The sequence below is a fragment of the Dermacentor andersoni genome, chromosome 2 (genome assembly GCF_023375885.2).
Source record: "Dermacentor andersoni chromosome 2, qqDerAnde1_hic_scaffold, whole genome shotgun sequence".
Lineage (NCBI taxonomy): Eukaryota > Metazoa > Arthropoda > Arachnida > Ixodida > Ixodidae > Dermacentor > Dermacentor andersoni.
This window is the reverse complement of record NC_092815.1, coordinates 46,979,233-47,001,505: the sequence shown is the minus strand read 5'-3', so window position 1 is coordinate 47,001,505 and position 22,273 is coordinate 46,979,233. Positions and strand designations below refer to the sequence as shown.

Sequence of the window (22,273 nt, the reverse complement as noted above, 5' to 3'; positions counted from 1 at the left end):
GTGTGATCTCAGACTTACGTGCTCTGCTTTTCGTCTGAATTTCTATAGGGGACTGACTCCTTTCTCTTCTGAAAGAGTAGCTCTAATGGAAATATTAATTGCGCTGGCAGAAATAATTTTAGACGGCGTGAAATTTTTGTAAACCTATGGCTGCGGTCGTTGCTGCTAATGTGCTTGGTATGATGTTTACCTGGGGCTCAGCATAACATTATCATTATCCCCGTTTATTCTTTGTATGGCTATAGCCGTCGCTTCTTTATACAAATATCTTATTTTCTTATAACGTACTGGTTCTCACAAAGTTGAATGATAGGGATTGTGGACAGAAAATTAAGCCGCTGGCGCATTTCAGAACTTGGAAGCCGGTACGTGAAGTCCCTCGCTGCAAATGTTCGCCAGGTTTCAAAACAAAAATGTGCACTGAGAATTATCTGTTTCGAGTAAACCTCATCGTTTATAGCGCTTTCGCCAACACAGAAGTGACATCAGGAAGCACATGATTTCAACCTCTCTGCCTGTTCCCACTATCTATCTATCTATCTATCTATCTATCTATCTATCTATCTATCTATCTATCTATCTATCTATCTATCTATCTATCTATCTATCTATCTATCTATCTATCTATCTATCTATCGATCTATCTATCTATCTATCTATCTATCTATCTATAGAAATAAGTAAGTAAGTAACTATCTAACTAACTTACAAATAACACTGGCAGATTCACGCCTATGCTTTGACTGACCGCCATGGTGAATACGAAGCCCAATCAAATGAAGATGAAGAGGAAGAACAGTGCGTGATTTGCGGGCTCCGCTAAGGTGGAGGAGCGGCCATGGCGTCCGCCGCACGCCTGGCGGCCGTCGCCGTTGTGCTAGCGGGCTCCGCGTTCGCCGCTGCCGCAGCAGCCGCCACCCCACACTTTCCTAACCCGTCGGCCCAGCAGGAGAGTGAGTGTACTGTTAACACACGCGTGTTTCCGAAAGGCGGGGCTGCCATCACGACCTTGTGCTGAGCGCACACGAGACCGGCAGTCTCAAACTGCTGGTTCAGCTCCTAAACAGCAAGCCTGTGTGCTCTGAGCCGTTACGTCATACCGGAAGACGAGAGCGCATGCTTTCCAGTGAGGATGCAAATGACTAGCGCGGTCATCACTTTCCCAAAGCATGTTCATCAATGGACTTAGCGCGCGACGTCCCTGCTCGACGTGCACAGACATCATGTTAGGCTGGCCGTATCAGGCGCAGGCTTATGGTAACGTAAGCCACACCAGACTAGAAGAACTTGAGCAGAACCGGTGCTCAACGGTGAAGACAGACTTATTAGAGGGGTGATGCTCTAATCTGCATTGGCTTTATTATCATCCAGACCGTTCGGCAATAGTCTGCAGGGCAGCTGTCCAGCTTGCCAAGGACCTGTGCAACAAACCTTACACGAACTTTTGGCATGCCCTAGGTATCGCTTTCTGGCCACCTTATCATCCTCTGATTATAACGGCATAGTCAATGTGCAGAGCATTGCAGCTGACCGTAGAGCTGTCTGTAATCAGTTATGGAAGGGCTATTGTATAAGTGGCGCCAGCTGACACTGTGAAGACACCGCACTGTGCGCACTGACACACACTGTAACTTGCGATCTCATGCTCGCTCTCGCTCCCAGAGGAGCCCGGGTTCTGGTACCGCTTGAACCGCGAGGCCCTCGAACAGCGCCTGAACGCCGAGAAGCGCGAGGGCCGCGCCCACAACGTGATCCTGTTCATCGGCGACGGCATGGGCCTGTCCACCATCACGGCGGCGCGCGTGTTCAAGGGGCAGCTGGCCGGCAAGGCGGGCGAGAACACCGCGCTGTCCTTCGAGAAATTCCCGCACACCTCGCTCTCCAAGGTGAGGAGGTGAGCCACGCTCGCTCTCGACTACACTCATCGCAAGTTAACTGGCCTCCCATTCTTGTGGCTCTCGTTTTAAGACGGGAAAATAAGAACAAGGAAGCCGCAGAAAGCAAGAAATGTGTGAATGTGTCTGTCAGCGTTAATTGGTGCCGTTTCACAACCTAGACGGCGCGTGTTGTCATTAGGTCTATAGAGAACATATTCCGGGGAACAAAACATCGGAGAAATCTGAGGCATTTTCTGTACCCGATCCGAAATTGCCCAAACTCTAGGTCATTCGAAGCCAGCACAGGCCTACACGTTTCCTTAGCTCGGAACATAAAGCCTCGTTGGCCGCGGCTCGTGTGGGAACGCGGAGTCGGCAACAAACTGCGAGCTACGCAGGTCCACCGAACTAGTTAGAAGTCAGAGGACAGGTACGGTGAGGCATGATGCCCACTTTCTCTTTTCTAGTATCGTCAATGCTTCATAAAGCCCAAAATGAAACGCCCAGCTATTCCTCATTTAGGAGCGAGATACAGCTACCCTCCCCTCCCCCTTCTTTCATATATATATACGCACGTACATATAAAGCAAATTAAAAAAGAAAAATAACAATAAAAAGCAGGGCTCGTCCGGGATTTGAACCCGGGACCTCTCGCACCCTAAGCGAGAATCATACCCCTAGACCAACGAGCCGCTGATTCCGGATCGTCCGAACGGAGCACGGCTGGCCTGCCCTCGGTCGCTCGCGTGATCAGAGAGGAGAGCGTTGAAACTGGGCGACCAAAAGTTAGGCGACGCTATATAGGTGTTCTGTGACGCTATATGGACGAGCCCTGCTTCTTTATTGTTTTTTTTTTCTATTTTAGTTTGCTTTAAGGGACTGCATACGGATTTCATTAAAGATACTGGTTTAGTGTGGGCGGAAAAATGTTCGAGGAATCTGGGACTGATTTTGGTGGCGCACTCCTGTAATAGATAAAAAAGCACAAATAGCCACCTTAATGAATAATTCCTGAATGGATAGCAATGCGCCCTCGAACGCTCCGAAAAGGAAAAAAAAAAAGTAAAATGTTAGCAGTTCTCGCATATGACCTGGACAAACTTCGTAGACAGACTACGTACTTTGTTTGCACTGTTCTAAGCAATTTCCTCAGATTTCTTGAACGCGCGCCGATAGCTGAGATATAATCACAAGCTAGATGCGTCTTCATGTTATCGTTGCAATGTGTCTTCTTGTGTTTCTTTCATTGTTCTCTTTTATTAGGGGGGGGGGTTGAGGTGAAGGGGAAGGTGTTGTTATTGTGCTTACATCAAGAATTCCATGCGTGCGCTGAATGCATGGCTGGCTCAAACTTCCTAGAGGGTACCCCTGGTCGTTATGAGTCTGGAATGCCAACATAAGATAGACATCGTGCTGCGCCATACCGATTGATTGATTGATTGATTGATTGATTGATTGATTGATTGATTGATCGATCGATTGATTGATCGTGTTTAACGTTCCAAAGCAACGCTGGGGCTATGAAGGACGCCGTAGCGGAGGGCTACCGATTAATCTTGACCAGCTGCAGTTCTTTAATGCGCACTTAATAAGTTCGCAAGCATTTTTGCACTTCGCCCCCATCGAATGCGGCACGGTCTGGAGTCGAACCTGCGACATCGCGCTCAGCAAATGCGCTGCGGGTACCATATAACACCTGTCTTTGTTTGAATTCTCGGGCAATAATAAGTCAGAAATCTTTGACCCCGTTAATTGTATGAAATCGATTCGTGCCGCCTTAATGCATACGTTTGGGGATCCGACATAACCCTGCAATGACCTTTGGCCACGTACCTCAAGTGCTTCTGCATTATCTTGCCGGAATGACCATACAAAATGCGAATTTTAGGCCATTACATTAGAAACAATGTCAGAATGCAAAAAGAAGAGGAATTGATACTCTGAAATGTTTGCCAGAATCGAAAGCTTAGGGTATTTCAAACTGGAAACGTGTCGCAGCAAGTGTGAACTAGGGTTAACGTTGACACTTTTGTGTGTTTGATAACCAACGTTACAGTTTTACAGAGAGCTACTGCTGCTAAGCTGTTTTGTTTCTGGGTTGGGAGCCAAGTCGGAATGATTAGTCTAGCTAAATTTACATAGCAACGCCAGCTTATATATTGAAATAGCCTTTGGGAAACAGCTATATGTCATTAAATGATCTCAATAGGAAGCGCGGAACTGGAAAAGCAATATTTCTATACTACTAGATGACTAGGTTTAGCTATACCTCACTTCACAGCTTTATTTTGACTGTTGCCGTCGCAGTAGCGGGCTTTGGCTGAAATAGTTCGCTGAAATAATTTCACCAGATGCATATTTTAAAAAAAAAGTTCATTTAAAAACAAAGGGCTCGTCCGGGATTTGAACCCGGGACCTCTCGCACCCTAAGCGAGAATCATACCCCTAGACCAACGAGCCGCTGTGGTCAAGCGCAACCGCGCGCCAGCAAGGCTGCTCGAGCGGCACGTGGCGGAGCGAGTTGTAAATTGAGCCGGTGACCTTCACTGCAGAGAAAGAAGGCGCCTGCCGAGCGGGGCTGCGTTTGGGAGCTGGCCGAGTGGGAGAGATAGTAGTAAAGTTGTTCTTTATTCTATGATAGTAGTGCTGGGCGATGTCGGTGTATCTGCGAGTGCTTGTCGACCGTCGTCACAATGCACGACGGGCTATTGTGTGCGCGCCTGAGCACCTGCGCGCTGGTGAGCACATGCGAGGTGTGGATTACACGCATTGCGTCAGCCAATACAGGAGAGGGAACGCACGGACGCATGCCCAAATCACTTGCTCGTTCGCCGATATCGGTTTTCGCGATGAAGAACCGTTCGCGCCAAAAAAAAAAAAAAAAGTAATAATAATAATACCGTATATTTAAGAGATATTCAGACAATGGTTCTTTAACTAGGATACCTTTTCCCGGAATTAAGCATTGAGAACATTGAAGTTTGTGTGCAGCCCGCGGAACAATTGAACACATGCCATGAGAACGGCAAAACGGCGCGATCCCTATTGAGGAAAAGGAAATACGGTGAAAAATGTGTCAGTGTTCTGTCCATCGTCCCGACAAAAAACGAAAAAGGTATGTATCCGTGACAAGGTTGGACAACACTGACTGTGTATACATACACCAGCAATTATGGCGCGTGTTTCCTTATTCCTCATGCGAAAACCAATGAGCTTCATTAAATACCAAGAGTGTGTCGTCGTCTCTCCTTCCATGTTTTCAAATTGAGTGCCCGCTTAATATATATTTAAATAATATCTTGACATTTTGGTACGTAAGAGGTTCATGCTATGGTTTAAGTTCTCACGGCCGATTGGTGTGCCACCAATATTCCAGAGCCCCCTTGAGACCAAAACTTCATACAACACATTCTGCTGGCCGATCGATGAAAGGCGGGGAAACGTGTCCGTGTAAGGGGACGGGTTCGAAGTATAATAGGCTAGCTGTGAATTCATATCGTTCCACTCATTTCACTTTTTAGACACGCTTCAGCTAGGAGGATTGTGCCCTTTATGTGGGATTTTTTGTTTAACGCCTGTACACGTTTTTTGAGCTTCCCTGCTTATCGGAGACAGCAAGTGCGCTGAACACGGGTTCGTCCTAGGATGTGGGGAAAAAAAAACTGCACCCCCTTCTTAAAGAAAGATGGTTGAACGCCACGCTACCTTGACGAACTGTATATATCTGCATTGCATTACGAGCGTCACGCAATGCATTCCCGGCCGTCACCATGGGTAGGCCGCGAGTGCAGCGCACGGCAGAAGAAGAGGCTGCCGTACGCGAACGCAAGCGCGAGAGCGATCGTGCCCGTAAGGCCGATCCCGTGTATCGGCAACGGCATGCAGAAGCCACGTGGGAGGCGCTTCTGCAGTCGAGATGCCCACTGGTCTTGTTATCGTGAGCGTGTAGTACCTCAGACCGAACACGTCTCATTGTGACGCGGAAACGTTCTTGGCAGAAACGACGAATAGCTCGAATACACATAGTACGCCGCTTCTCGTGTGCGGTGACTTTACGTCGAATGTGGCGAAAGAGCACGGCAAATGGATCGAGCGTTTCATGCTAGATCGCTACTCGTTGAAACTGAAGACGCTACAGAGACCCACGACGCAACACCGTTCCTACATTGATCTCACGTTTGCAAGCAGATTGTGTCACGTTACGATGGCAGAGGCCCTGACCGTCTACCACAGCGATCACAAGTCAATGCTGTGCAAGTGTAGAGTCGTCCGTAAAAGCGTGAGTGTGGGCGTGTAACTAACGGCTGCATAGTCTAATATAAAAGTTATGCAACTTAACGAAATGTGTCTTCATTAAACTTCAACGTTCAAAAAATACAATCTTAAACAAGCAATTAAATCGCATATGTATAGCATCGGGTCGCTCAGCATTTCTTTGGTACGTTGCGTGGTCGTTGGCTTGGGCTTTGACTTTGATTCAGTTTGCATTGGGGGAAAGCTTCGCGTTCATCCATCTTTCTTTAAGAAAGGGGCTCTGATATTTTTTTTTAAGTGTCTTTACCTGGTTAGAAATTCTGCATGTCACGTTCTCAGGGCTCGCTTCACTGTGCGTTATTAGCTGTGATATGCAAGTGGCTGGTAGGCACACACTGTTATCTGTTGATAAGACTATCAGATAGGATGAGGATATACAGGCAGACCATATCCTTTCAGATTGATGAAACGTGTGCATATGCGGCCTTACAAGCTTTTTTCCCTCTTCCTCCAACGTTGCTGCGTTCTGGCTACATGCTGTCTAGCCTAGTATGCAACAACTCGGTCAACTGGGTATGTGCAACAGGGCATGTGCCACTGAGTATGCCATTAGATAAGCAGAACAGGAGGCAAGACAAAAAATAGTCTGGGGTATTACGTTACGATTATGAGGCGCGCCGTAGTGGGAAACTCCGCATTAATGTGGACTACATGGGGTTCCTTAACGTGCACCCAAACCACGGTACACGGGAGTTTTTGCATTTCGCCCCCATCGAATTCATGCGGCTACCGTGGTCGGGACTTGATTCCGCGCCCACGGGCTTAGCAGCGCAACGCCAAAGCCACGATGTGACTACGGCGGGTATGAGACAAGAAGAAAGTCGGCAGCGGAAGCAGCCGAGAGTGCAGAAAGAAGTTGATGCTAAGTGAACAAAATGTGACCAGTGTGTGCATTAATCGAGGAGCGTTGATATATATATATATATATATATATATATATATATATATATATATAGAGAGAGAGAGAGAGAGAGAGAAAGAGGTAAAGAAGAAGTGAAGACATTTCAGCAAACATCAATTAAATAAAAGCTTCGCTCATCACTGATTCCCACATATATGCGTAGTATCCGTAGATTTCTTTTTCTTTGTTTAAAACCCTCTCGTGTGCTCGAACACTACCTTATATGTCCTGAATTAATTAGGTCGGTCGGTCCGACTGCACCGAAAAGCCAATGAGGGAGGGCAGCACCCGTTGCCTATTCAGCATAACTGCGTGTAACACTTGCGCAACATGATGACATATGTCACGGCCGGCTGTGGATTGGGCATGTGCATCAACTTCTTTCCGCACATCTGCATTCCATGCTCGGGGCATAACTTGGGTCCGTGCGGCTCAGGGACCGTATGTGGAAAAGTTAATAGTTTGTGGTATTTTAATGTTGACCGCCGCCTTCGCGATAGCACTTCGTACAACCATTGCCAGACGTACATCACAGGCACCACTGTATAGCGTCACAACCACAGAGAAAGAGACGGACGTCGCAGCGCCGCCTTGTGGCGTCTGTTCTTTCGTCGGGCGCGAGTGCACGCGCCGCGGGTGAGATGTCGGGTGTGCCCGTGTAGCGCAGGTGTACTGCGTGGACCGCCTGGTGCCCGACTCCGCCTGCTCGGGCACGGCCATCCAGTGCGGCGTCAAGAGCAACTACTACACGCTGGGCGTCTCGGCGCACGTCACGCTGAGCAACTGCACCCAGTCCTCGAACCCGCGCCACCACCTCAAGTGTCTCTACGAGCTCGCGCAGGAGGCTGGTGCGTACACACCACGCTCGACGACGACATGAGCACGCATGTGTCACTTGTTCTCCAATTGCAATGAACACGAAGTTAAAGACTGGCGCGTCTACCCCACTTAGTTACAGCTTCAACTCCATTCTTCCGCTGACGCACCGCTTATCAGAGCCAGCATCGTTCCAGTCATTTAACGCGAGTGTGTACCTTTGCCACAGTCCATGGGGTGGCTGGAAAACGCCTACAAGTGCTTTCGTCGTCCCGATGTCACTATACGACAATCTGTTGCACAAGTTCGGTTTTTATTTAACTGTTATATCTTTTCGATGGAAACGTGCACATAGGGAATAGCGCAGAAATCTGACGAAGACGACAGCGCTGTATGTGTCTTCGTTGTGCCCTCTCTTTGTCAGATTTCCGCGCCCTCCACCTGTGCGAGGAACAGCCTACAAATCCAACTGGGAATGTGCGCATCAGTGTTTTTCGATGCAATTGGAGCGAATTGAAAAGCTGAAACTGCCATGGCTTTATCGGAAACGCGTTTCCCCCGCAACTGGCGCGCTGATCTGCACGTGCACTTCCCCGCGCGTGCAGACAAGAGCACGGGATTCGCGACCACGGCCGGCGTGACGGACGCCACGGTGGCCGCGGGCTACGCTCACTCGGCGCACCGCGAGTGGGAAAGCAGCGTGGGCGACAAAAGCGGCGACAACTGCCTCGACATCGCGCACCAGCTGGTGCACCGGCCGCCTGGGTTGCACTTGCGGGTGAGCCCCTCCCTAAGTCATGGGGTCACTATAAAGAGAAACACGAAATCACTCTAAACTGATCGAGTATTCTCTCACTTCTCTGTTTTCGTCAGTCTCGCGCTGATAGGTCAATTACCACAGAAGAGAGAGAGAGAGAGAGAAAAAAAATGAAGGTCCAACTGCAGTTCTTGAATCTCGCGCCGAAATCCAAGCGCCAGCACGTCAGTGTGACGTGTTGAGAAAGCGTTTTCCCGTACTTGCGCCGCTGCTTTGAAGCAAGTGTTCTGGAAACTTGCTGTGCAGTGCAGTCTTTGGTTTGTTCTAGAGTACAGTGGTAATCCATCTTTAGCGATGAAAAAATTGTCTACAGAGCAGACGAAACTCCTTTGAAATCCGTGACGTCACGAGGAGATGGTGCGGGAACATCAAGATGGCTTCGCCACGCGCCTTTGATTGCCTCTTATTTTCTGGTTTATCATGCTTCCTGCCACTCTATATACACTCTACACTCTAAGAATAGTTTACACCCTTTGGAGTGCCCCTTCTGCCACACAACGATAATCGTCATCTGCCTTGATGCGTTTCCTTTCTTTAACGCTGCGAGCCCGGTACTTTCCAGTAACGAACGGCATGCGCGTTATCAGCATGATAGCATTCCCGACAGGAAAGTAGCGGGCGCGGCGTTTTCAAGAAAGGAAACGCATCAAGGCAGATGACGATTATCGTTGTGTGGCAGAAGGAGCACGCCAAAGGGTGTAAACTGTACACTCTTAGGCAAAGTTACACCCTTTGGAGTGCCCCTTCTGCCACACAACAATAATCGTTATCTGCCTTGATGCGTTTCCTTTCTTCAAAACGCCGCGCCCGCTACTTTCCTGTCGGGAATGCTATCATGCTGATAACGCGCATGCCATTCGTTACTGGAAAGTACAGGGCTCGCAGCGTTAAAGGAAACGCATCAAGGCAGATGACGATTGTCGTTGTGTGGCAGAAGGGGCACTCCAAAGGGTTTAAACTCTTCTCAGAGTGTACAGGGTGTCCCGGCTAACTTTAGCCAGAGTTTAAAAATATCTGAATGCCACGTAGCTGGACAGAACCAAGATAATGTTGTTTGTCGTCGCTTGGAAATACTAAAATTACTTTTCGCCGTTTTTCAGATAATTTCAAAAATTTGTTTTTTCTTTTTGCCGGCGAGTGTTTCCCGGGTGTTAGCGGATTAATCGACACTAGTCGGCGACAGCGCACCCACATGTCACAATTAACGTATCCTGACCCGACAAATCCACACGACCAACGTGCTCAGCCGTACATAGCTGTAATATCGGCATGACATAACATAACGCTAACATAAATTTACCTTCCTATAGCAGGCCAATACATAACTTCGGCAAGCGTCCTCGCTTATTGACTGCCAAGTGCCCCCCCTCCCCCCCATCCCCCTTTGGGGAGGGCGGACAACATCCCTGTCACAAGCACGTTGTCACACCTGTCGCATGCGCTTGCACACAATGACCTCTCAGCCACGTACGTCATCTGTTTAGGATGGTCGTGACGGTCGACGTCACTTGCAGTTCATCGCTGGTGGCGGGCGCGAACACTTTCTCGTGCCCGAGGAAGCCGTGCAGAGCGGCCAGCCGGGAAAGCGTCCGGACAGCCGGAACCTGATCGAGGAGTGGACCCACCTCAAGCAGGCGGACCGAATGAACGCTCACGTGTGTATCACTAAGGAGGACGTCGAGAATCTAGACACTGAGACAGCGGATACCGTGCTAGGTGCGTGTCTCTAATATGACATTCGAAGTTGCGTTGCAAGAAGTATAATTTTAGGTTCACGTTAAAGAACCCCAGGTGGTCAAAATTTCCGGAATCCCCCACTACGGCGTGCTTCATAATCAGACCGTGGTTATGGCACGTAAAACCACATAATTTAATTTTTTAGGAACTAATATGTGGTAACGTGGCTGCAGCAGGAGAAGCAAGCGCAATGATATTTCTGAGTCTGCACGGCAACTGAAATCATCTACACAGCGCGTGCGTGCGTGTAAGCGCGCGCGTCAGTGATCAGGAATAATAGCAGAGGGGGTACATGAATTTCGAAAAAGGTTCACTGAAAAGAGGGAATTGAGTTAGGCACCGACAAATAACGAGACGATGCGTATATACTGCTCATCCAGTGTTTCAGTTCAACAGCAGGTGGAGATCGAGAACGCATTTATTGACGATTGCGCTTATTTGCCATTATGAATGCAGAACCACAAGAATAAAACCTTGCAGAAGCCATCGAAGATGATTGTCTGCATGATGATAGCGTGACGCATGCTGTATATTTGATGCGCTGAACGCCGTCGGCGGGCGTTCACTACGTAGAGTTGACGTTCTTTCTCGGCGCGTGAACGACAGTGTTTTTCCAGTTCCTGAATGAGGCGGTGGTTGACGTCCAAGTACTCGTCGGCACAGTTCGTCCGGCGGGCCACCCGTCGACGAGCGTTCACCACGCTCATCTGCTGTAGACGAGGCTCTCTTGAGATAGCGATGGAGAGAGAGGGGGATACGTTGCATAGGCGAAAGAGGAACGGTGTCTGACGTTCTTTCTTCATCATTCTGCACAGCTCCGGACGCACAGTGCTCAACCGCATGGCCTCGTGCTTCCAGTGTGCAGCATCGGCAGTGTTCGCTTTTTGTGAAGAAGGAGTATTTATAGTCTGTGTCCGCCCTTGTAAATGCAAGGTTCTTAAAAAATTGGCAGTGGCTCAGCTCGCTATGCCAGGATATACGTAGCGAAAGCTAAAGCATAGCATGGTTAGTCTTGGTTGATCTTGATTGCAAGTCCAGGTTAGTCTGGTTGTATAGCTATGTTGCGGCGTTTAGCCAGTCGTTCGGCGCGCTGTTCGTCTGTTTCCTGGGCGATTCGTTTCCTCTTCACATCGTTCCGATGTCGATTCCAAGCCTTGTTGGATCTGGAGGACAATCCCAAATGCTGTCCCCAAGATTTTGACCTTGCCGTTTGGTGCGGGAGTTGGCCGAGGTTGAGGAGGACTTCGAGATGAAAAACTGGAGGTTTATTTACATTATTTACAGTGAGAGCACAAATCAATTAGCAGTCATAAAGTCATTACGGGCCGGCAGCAACTCGGACGCTGCGGCCCGTGGCAAGAAGCTCGAAAGAGATGAATGAAGGAATGCTCTCTTGCTGCTCCCGGTCTCTGGCTTTTAACCTCTTCGGTGTCTCGAAGTCACGTCACGTTCGGCCAATCGGCGAGCCCGCTCAGGTGGCGTCATTTTCGGCCAATCGGCGAGCCCGCTCAAGTGTCGTCGTTCTCGGCCAATGGTAGGCGCCCGTGCGAGTGTACGTCACATTCGGCTCTGAGGGTCACTCCTTGGGCTCCAATTGTCCGAGGGATTATTTGTCTGCGGCATTGCCTTCCCGGTCTGCAACTACCGTCACAAAGACGGAAGGGGGGGGGGGGATGGCTCCCAGGGCTTCACGATGCATTACGGCCGTCGTTGCCTCACGGCTTGCAAGCGCCGTCACAATAGGCGGATGAGGGGAGACGGGTTGTCTTTGAGCGAACTTTCAGAGCTGCAAAGCAGCTTTCCTCGGGACCCACGTTACCTGGAACAGTGCCAGGCTTCCGCTACACTTTCGGGAAGAGTCAAGCAGTGGGACAACAGCTCCACATGCGGCGCACGAGGTGGGGGACGCCAACTTGTTTGCACGTGCCGCGCCTCGGGAACGTGGTGGATGTGCTTCTGCGCTCCTTAATTAGCGGTGACGCGATTCGATGTGGTCTGGTGAACTCGAAGGAGGCTCAGGAAAAGGTCCCGTATCTAACAGGCTCCTCCTGCTTATCAGAATTGTCACCGTTCATACTGCCGCCTCAACTGTGGTTGCGGCGCACGCGAGCTCTCCTTTTCAATCCTCCGTCATGTTATCAGGCATGCGACGCAGCTGGCGAAGCTAGCCGAGGCGAACGCAACGACGAGGAACGCGGTGTGACATCATGTGCCTCCTCCGAGCACGGCCACGGCGAAATCGCAAGTTCGCGGCCAGTAAAGCTTTCGCTTTAAAACGCCACCAAATCGTGTCCTTACGCGAGCAGTATTCGAAGAACGCCGTCGTTCACCCGCCGAGGAAGCACGTCGACGCTACGCTGTACAAAGTGCTACACGCCGAACGCGAGAAGTTACGCATTCGTTTCCTCAATCCGCACCAAGCCACGTGATCTCGCTCGCACACCACTTGGATAGAGAGAGAAAGCGCGCCGCGGTGAAAGGGGCAGCCATGTCCAAAATGGCGGCCCCTTTCTTCGCGGCGCCACACCACGTCACTTGCGCAGAGGCGAAAAGGGAATTCCAGTTTCTCCCCGACTAGTGACGTCACTCGGTCAGATTCGGTCATATTCACAAACCTGCCATGGTGGCCAAATAAAACTATTTGATTTAAGGAGGAGAAGGGATGGGGGAATCAACAGACGGCATGCGGATTTATATATGCCTATATATAGTGTAGCCAAGCTCTACATGTGACATGCTTAACTCGCAGCATTACTCGCCAGCGGTGACCTCCCGTACGAGAAACTGGACGACATCCGAAAGGGCACCAGCCTTTTGACCAAACTCACCGAGAAGGCAATCCAAATTCTGAGCAAAAATCCCGACGGCTTCGTGCTCCTCGTCGAAGGTATACGTGCCCGTCAAGTTGGCTTCTACAAGGCGTCACGATCAAACAAACCCGTCAAGTTAAGTAATAAACACTAAGCGAGCTTTAGGGTATCCCACATGCAGGAAAATAAATCTGCAGCCTAAAGTGAACGACAAATATTATATATGCGCTGCTTATAGCTCAACTACCTGAAAATAGCTTTGCAGTGCCGTTGAATTCATTCATCGCCGATGCTCTGAGACAGTATTCTTGATCAAATCACTGGAGCGACACACTGCACTCGAGAACTATATAATGTGACGCGAATGTGTATATTATCAGAACATATATGTTCAGCTTGAGATATATCGCTCATTAATGTGATTGAGGCGTGTCGCTGCTTTCGTCATGTTTGCTTCCACTGGCTGAGTAAATCAACGCGCACTGAATGTGACATCCCCCAAAAGCGCTCGACCGAAAGTACGGCCCCCGCATAGCGTTGCGGGAAGTTCCTCTCGTTGTCGCTAGTCTCTGAAGTGACTGTGCTGACAGTAATGCTGCGCATTTATCGAGAGTCCCATTTTCATGCTGTGCTCCCATATTTTCGATTTATCAATTTTTAATTTTTTTTTTTCGTTTGACCTAACGGCGCGGCCTCTCTTCCCGCAGCCCATGTGTTGAATTCCCGCCAGGGTTTCCGCAAAACACAACAAAAGCCTATAGCCAACTGCACATTACAGGCGCACAGTTCTACCCCCATTGCTGTGTACTTTTGCTCAATATCTTTGGGCAACTCATGTCATCGATAATCGAAAGCTACATGGAGTGTACCAGCACTGACAAAACAATTCTGCGTCAGTGTACTTTTAACCTAATATAGTGTTTTTTTTTCAATTCAAGGCACCGACACCGAATTTCTTGCACACACATTTGTGCCAACACACGCACATCGACTAGGAATTAATGCCCGACGTTAAAAAAAGAAAAGGATCCGTGACGATTTAGCGGTAGGTGTGAGATGAGAGAAATGCGTTGAGTGTACGTCGCACCTTTTTGAGGTCCCAGATCCATTATTTAAACAGCGTTCATCACATTGCAAAGTGTTGTCCAGGAGCTCACTTGACACACGTCCTGCTTCTTCGAGGAGCGAAGTGCAACTGATGGTAGTCCGTCCGGAGCAGACCACCGTTAGTTGAATTATATATATATATATATATATATGCTATGTGACCAGTTTCCAAAACATCACAATTTCTTTCCCACTTTTACATTCCTAATGGTAATGCATTCACTACTCCCAGCCGGCCAAATTGACAAGGGTCACCACGAGAGTTTGGCGCACCGGTCTCTGGCCGAAGTGCTCTCATTGGACCTGGCCGTCGCCAAGGCGGTCGAGATGACGCGGCCTGATGAGACGCTCATCGTAGTCACCGCCGACCACGGACACACGTTTGTCATGGGCGGAAAACCGCAGCGAGGAGCTAACGTCTTCGGTACGTATAACGCGGCTGCGCAGGCCCTATCTTAAAGCGATCTGCGATGGGTACAGAGTCTAGGTGTGGCAAGGGCTGATAGCTCTGTGTGCGCTGTGCTCTCGCTGCTTAGTTCACGTTGAAGCGGGAGGCAGCACGAAGGTCATTTCGCTCGCTGCTGCTGCCACACTTTCTCCCTCCAGCATTTTGACAGCGAGTGTACGCGGTCATCGAGTAAAATGTGTTTGTTTGCCTGTCTGCGCGTGACACCATGCTTTTTAATTTAGTTAACAAGCGAATGTTTACAAGTTCACACGGCAGATAAAACTACTATCCTTACTTCGTATATAGCTGTCTAATAATTTTCTAACGCTATCGATGCATCGATTTTCGAGCGAAACTGCGACTTTTTAAGGAAGTTTCCATTCTCTCTTCACTCGACCTGGCGGATATGCTGTTTTGCCGAATCTACAGCTACTCGGCCCACTAGGTACGTGTCTGTGTGGTGTTGGTATGTGCCTCTGGGTATAAGCCCCTGCGTTTGTGCAATTAGTTGTGCGCCCGAATAGACAAGTTCGGGCGCTGGGTGTGTGCCACTGGGTAAATGTAAGAGAATGGGCAGGTGTCCATTCTTGGCTAATCACCCGGAATGAAACTGTCGTAGAGACCGCGAAAAACGCCTTGTCAAAACGGTCTCGGTACCAGGTTCCCGAGGCGCTTAGTGAATGCGGCCTCCGCGTAGTAGCTTCCACTAAAGCTCTCCGTATAGATGTTTTCGCCGAAGCGGCAGTGACGCGTGGAAGGAGAGTTTACAAAAGAGGCATATGGTGATGACGCCGTCATGCCGGCACAGGTCCTTGGGTAAAACGCCGATCTTTATAGTTTGCATGCTGTTTTAGAAACTTCTGTTCTCTGCTTCATTGAGAACTGACAGCGTCGATGATCCGACAGAAATTGCCTTGTTTTATCATTCAAGTCTGATTGCCTCTTGTCATGGACGAGCAGTCTGATGGTTTTATAGGTAGATGCCGTTGCAATGTGCACGTCGTAAGTTTGCTATCAGTGGTTGTCGCCTGCGGCATCGGGAAATAGGCTTTCGAGCCAACACCTTACACCGTTTTCACCATCATTACTATCGATGTACGTAGAAGCAGTCTAGGTGGCGTCACCGATATGATGATTCTGTCAAGAGGGTTCCAGAGGGTTCCAGAGGTATACCAATTTATGGAGAACGTAATGTTGGGATGACACACATTTTCGTAAATGACGTTCTTGCGCTATGTATCCCAGTTTACGATTGAACTACCAACACGCCCAAACTTCTTCCATGCTAAGGTTAAAAATGACTCACGCGATTTTTGTTGATGTAGCTGGACACTCTCTCCCATGCCTGTTCTTTGCTTTGTTTTACCAAAATGCTAAACTTATGACAGGCAGTTGATAGAGAGGAGCAGGTGCAGGAGAGTGCTCCAAAGAGATGAAACATCGTGCCGTTTATCGATGTATTTATTTATTCATTATTATTTCTTGCGGTTAGGCGATTCAGTTGCATGCCAGGTTGGAATGAGAACTTGGTTACAAGCGGCTTGAATCTGAACTCTTAATCAATGGAACCTGGCTGTGCAGACGCCAAAATTGTGTGTTTCTTGTGACATTATATAATGATCGCTCGCTTCTCCTGACATTCTTAATATCACATATCGTTCATTGAGGTGAATGTGTACAGGTGAGGTTACGCAGTCATAGCGATTCGCTGGCACGCTTTATTGAATGCAAGAAGTCTGGAATAACCAGAGCTTTCTGTATGCGGATTGCAGCATCCATTCACCATGCATCATGCTCGCAGGCGTTGACAACAAGCAGCATCCGAGGACCGTGCTCAATTACGCTGTCGGGCCGGGTCACCGGCGGGACTACTCAAACCTTACCTTGGAGGAGACATGTTTGTACAACATTCCCGATGTGCTTTTAAGCTAATGCGCGCGGGCACTTGAAACATTGGCCGAATAGATGCACTGCCGATTTACGGAGCCAAGTATTCTCTGGCTGCCCAAGTCATGATGCTCACATACTGGTTACGGCCGGTGCGTACTTATTATGTCAAGTTGTAAATAACACTTCTGGGAGCGCAAATGTGGTTTTGCAAAATTCTAATGCGATGTAGAATGACAAAAGAAAGCATCCGCGAATGTTCCAAAAGGGACGTTAAAGAAAAAGGAAAGAAAGTAGAGAGAGAGCGCACACCATTACGGAATTTCTACAGATCTCCGTGATGCTATCCACTATGGCAACTTCTGGCCCTGACTAAAATTCACTGCTTAATAATAATAATAATAATAATAATAATAATAATAATAATAATAATAATAATAATAATAATAATAATAATAATAATAATTTCAGCAGTCTAGGCGCAGGCGCAAAATTTACAATATTTGGTCTTGATATTATGCGTGTTAAGACACGCTAGGCCCAATTTAAACAAACAATCTAACTCTCACTGAAAAAAATCCGTTCGCCCTTACAAAAGTCGTTATAGAGAATCTATTTTACTGTCAACTTTTTGTGGCCTACAATAGACATTCTGTAGCGATGAAACAGAATATTGTGTACGATATTGCAAGGGCGTCGAAATTGGAAAGCACGAACAAAGCCACGTTAGAGTATATACACCGGAATATTAACTATTTATTTAACTCAAACTTTCCGTGACAAAATAAAATTATGTTGCCTTATGCCATGCACGCGACAATATGATTTCCTCAGTTCGGTCGTGTGCGCAATGCTTATGGGGCATGATAGGTGTTAGTAAGCCATGCAAACACAATGCTTCGAGTCTGATTATATGACATCTCCGTGGGCTTCTTCCGACACACAGACATGTCATAGATGATTACATACGCTTCCAGGTTCCACGAGGTATGCAACACCCGTGGAAACGCCCATGTTGTGACGCAAGCCATAGAATACGATTATAAAGCTGCAGCAGTGAGGGCATCTATTTCAACCGCGCATAAGAAGTGCGATTTGTACATCGTTTTATGATGCTGTTGCAGAAATTGTGAATTATATAGACAATTAACTGCAACTGCACGTTAATGGATGGCGTCAAGCAGCGTATCCGATGCGTGCTTGTCCGCACCATTCCTGTAGGTCCCTAACAGCAATGCAGACTTAGTTAAAAAAAAAAACACATTAAAAACCACATTTCAAGCAGCTCGATTCGCAGCGTGCGTGCGCTGATTAGATTTGTTTTCCAACTAATTGGCGAGACGTGGTGTTTGTTTTCAACGCTAGAAGGGGCTCCGAATTTCGGACGATGCCCAAATGTACGACAAATTTTGATGAGGCCGTCTTTCTCGAAAGTGCCCAACCAAATAGACCCCATAGAGAAATCTGGGGACTCTTTACCTCTCTTGCTCTTCAAGATGTGCATTTGCCTTGTACTATATGGAGGGCGATCGTAGTGGCCGCGACAGGGTTCGTAATAACGTGGCGGCAGTTCTTTTTGTCGTCAGTGGTTGGCTGGCATCACTGGGGCGCACGTAACATAAGGTTTCCAGCTTCGCAGTGCGTCTTCAACGCGCTGTCATTGTCAGGGTCGTCGGCGATGGGATAAGTACGAGCCGCATTGGCACATGCAGCCCACCACGAACAAGAACTGCAATATAATGCGGTATAACCCGCAAATGGGTATATACAATGAATTTGCAATAATAATGTGCCATTATTCATTATTCTGGGGCCGCTACAGCGGCATTTCACGGCGGTGTTGACTGGTCAACGGTGACAGACGACGATACGCAAAACTCCGTAAGCAGGCTTTCCCACACACGTAACGTGTCCTAACCAATATGACTGCGCTCCCGCTGGGAGCACAGTTGAAACACGCGTTTTGAAAGCTTGGATGGTGAGTGGAGTGGAGGGCAGGAGGGATGATGTCACCATTCCGCGTACTGACATTGTAACTGCAATTCTAGTCCAAGATCCGCCATCTTTGTTACATCAGATGAGGTCTGTGGAGAACTGCATTTGAAAGTTCCATGTATATTCATTAAAAAAAAAAAAGTGATTGGGAAAGGTGGGTATGGGATCATCACGGGCATAAAGCACTGTAGCCAGGAATTTTTTTTCGGAGGCAGGCACACATCTGACCGAGGTTGGGGGAAGGGGGCTAGGGAAGCGGCATCTTTTGGTACACCAAAATTTGAGATGTAGCACAAGCCCGGTGACCCCCCCCCCCCTACAGGTAAATCTGTAGGACAGAGACAGTAAGAGGTAAAGAAATGCAGGGAGGTTAACCAATGTCGCGCTGATTGATTGGCTCTACGTTACTCGTGGGGAAGGGGAAAAGAATGATAATAAAGAAGACAGCAAATATACTTTTATGCAGCATTTAAATACATAATCTCTCTGTTGCAGAGATTGGCAGAATGCTAGATTACGATGTCGTTAGCGATCATCACCATAGTTAATTCAATGCGGCGATGCTCTTACCGTCCTTGTGGTCGAAGCAAAAATGCCATGGGGTTCCATGCCATCCGTTCTCACCTGAAGGGCTTTGCATCAAACCTCGTCCTTTTGAGCAGCGCGCGAGGACTTCGCCTTCCCGTCCGTGTACTGGGAGAAGGCGGGCACTCACAGTGGGGAGGACGTGGCCGTGTTTGCCTATGGACCCTACGCGCACCTGTTCAGCGGGGTGCATGAGCAGACGTACATCTACGAGGTCATCAGGTACAGTCTGCTTGGCTTTTTGAAGACGATTTTAGGCGAGGCACCGTCGGTGTTATACATGTTGGTTAAGCTTAGGCTGAAAATCAAAGAGCCTGCAGCCTCTAAAATGCTTTGCGTTTGGATACAGTGAAGAAGAGAAAGGTACAAACGATGTTATTCATAGTAGAAGCAATGAGATTCCTCCTCTTCGTGTTCCTGATGACGTCCACCCTGGAGCGTGAGGAAGTTTGGGCTGGGAGTTCAAAACCATTAGGTTCATCATGACCATTCATTCACTAACAAAATGCGAAGCATTTTATGCTGGCAGGCGAGACCCTATAAGAATTCCAAATTTTCCTAAGAAGAAATAAGATACCAATAAAGAAACAAACACGACATCTACACTGAAAAAGTCAGTTTTTAATGCAACAGATATAAATATACACACACAAGAAAGGATACATAAACCATAAATGCGTAGGAGAAAAATAAGTTGTGCATATTTTCAATGAAGCGAAGTGCTATGGTGATGGCAGATGCTCTTGCTCTCATTGTGTATGATGCTCATCATTAGCGTCATTAAGCTGATTATATTGCACCACTTCTCCCTGTTTATGCCACTATTCTCGGCAAGATATGCATGAACAGGCTGCAAAGGAAGGGCAGAAGTCGTCCAATGACAGTAATGGAAAGTGACGAATTATTGCCGAGCCGATTACTGAATCTGTAATGCCTTGATGCTGATTTATCTTCTGTATCTCCAACACTCTCTTTTGTGCCTTCTTGAGTTCTTCTCTTTCAGCTATCTTTCATTCTTCTTCTTGCCCATACCATTTACTCAATGTAGTAAGGTCATGGTTTGTGCGTGCATGCGTGCTTCACAATGATTGACAGTATTGCGCTGTCACCAGCATTCCATTAACTTCAAATGGGGTCAGCGTGTCAGCAGCACATAACCGCCATATGTACTGCCTTCCTCTTCCCTTTTTAGAGGACAGTCTTGTAGCAGAATATTTAAGGCGCTTTGTAGTTGGTCAGAGTGTCACTATCAGCACTGCAGTTAGTATGCTCCCACTATTTCAATACAAGTTTTTACATTGGTAAAATGTGTAAATTCTGTGTGCGCCCATGTGAGACGAACACGATAGACCACTATGATTGTCTTCAAAGCTTGGCCACATTAAATACCAAGCCAAATTTTTTCCCTTTATGCTATTGCAGGTACGCTGCTGGTTTGGACGATTCGAGTTACCCTATGAGACGCCAGTCCTTATTTGCGGCTGTCACTGCGTGGGTCCCGGGTCCCGTAAAATACGCCCTGGCGCTCGCTGTGGTCTTTTACTTGCACATGTTTGTCAAGACTTTCCTATAAACTTTAATAAATCAATAGTGCATAATTACAACTTTATTTCTAATTACCGAGGAGCATATACCTCAAAGTAATTGAAAAGTGCACTTCAAAAAAATCTAACACGTGTCAAATATGGCTCACGTGTGGTTATCCAACCTCAAACGCACTGGATGCTGTTGTGAACATAAATTCCTCCTATTGTTGAAATTCGTTCCAGCAAAATGGACATTGTATAGCTGCCCAGTGTTCTCAACAAGAGTACCACAAGTTGGCAAATTTGACAGTGACGTGCACACTTTTTCTGTCATCTTACATTAGTGGAGAAAGCAATGAAGGGCAGTTTATATTCACTTCGCAAAATACTTGACTTACTCACGTATAAGTAAAAAGGAATCTCTGGCTGGTTTTGGGATATCCAAGTTGTAGTAGATCTCGCAGAGCTCTGCTGTGCACATTGATGTGACTGAGCCTACATCAGCTCTCTGAAGTCCCATGCAGGAATCAAGTCCAGACGCTTAAAACTTTTACTAGCCGGTGGTCACTTAAACCCGAGTAGCTCGGAAACACTTTGTCAAGATTCTAATTTCTGAACACCAAATTTTTGCAAAGACATGTGAATGCTCAACTTCAACCTCATGCACCACATATTGACTCAAGTTTTGGGCATGCGTAATTTATGCAGCGATGTCAGATGCTTACCCAAGAAACAGAAGATGGCAAAATGCATTCACAACCATTTGGGCTAAGATCAAAGTGTGAATTGCAATCCGACCAAGTGGCAGTGTGAACTTTCAATATATTGTATCTCAGGTAAGTATCTCACCTGTCTAAATGCTATTAAAAAAACTTAGGTCTGACGCACAGCATAAAACATTTGCACCTAGCTGCTGTTGTAGCATTCAAAATTTTATTAGAAAATCTTACCAAGCAATGTAAAGTCTTGTGTTCCCAATGTGTGTTGAGTGACAGCTGTAACAGTTTGTTGTCATCTGGCTTCTTATGATTATCCAAAGCCATATTCATAAGCTGCTTTTACTTGTAAGCAGATTTCAACGTTTATATAGAACTCCATGAACTCTTATATAACTGTTACTTGTCTTTTCAATATGAACCTAGACAGAAGTTGCTGGTGGTATTCGCATCTGCTTTCATCTGCAAGACACTGTGCACCAAATGGTGATGTGCGTCTATAATGTTAAATGATTACAACAGCACACATAGGCGTGCTTTCTTTGCAAGATATAGGCATAAATTTTATTTGATGCCAGCATTTTCGGAAATATAGCATTTCCAATAGCATTACTTCATATCTGATGAAACTATAGTCGTTATGTGTGCTTATTTGTGCAAGGGGCGAATGCGAAAGCTGACACTGCTATAATGGACGATCACTGACACACGCCCTGTAGCGGTAGCGGGCGGAAGAT

General features: G+C 47.5%; 1 protein-coding gene and 2 non-coding genes across 3 annotated transcripts; 1 reads left to right on the top strand and 2 right to left on the bottom strand.

The window, feature by feature from the left end:
- The first annotated feature begins 806 nt into the window (after nt 1-806).
- Nucleotides 807-22,249, top strand: LOC126542622 (alkaline phosphatase-like). The gene is made up of 10 exons (XM_055077185.2): nt 807-953; nt 1,663-1,886; nt 7,760-7,940; nt 8,514-8,686; nt 10,240-10,441; nt 13,212-13,349; nt 14,612-14,803; nt 16,629-16,724; nt 19,372-19,516; nt 20,717-22,249. Exons 1-10 carry the CDS (start codon nt 839-841, stop codon nt 20,865-20,867), a joined length of 1,617 nt encoding a protein of 538 aa, XP_054933160.1. The 5' UTR covers nt 807-838; the 3' UTR covers nt 20,868-22,249.
- TRNAP-AGG (transfer RNA proline (anticodon AGG)) lies at nt 2,498-2,569 on the bottom strand. The gene has a single exon. It is a non-coding gene; the product is annotated as a tRNA-Pro (tRNA).
- Nucleotides 4,266-4,337, bottom strand: TRNAP-AGG (transfer RNA proline (anticodon AGG)). The gene has a single exon. It is a non-coding gene; the product is annotated as a tRNA-Pro (tRNA).
- Nucleotides 22,250-22,273: the final 24 nt, after the last annotated feature.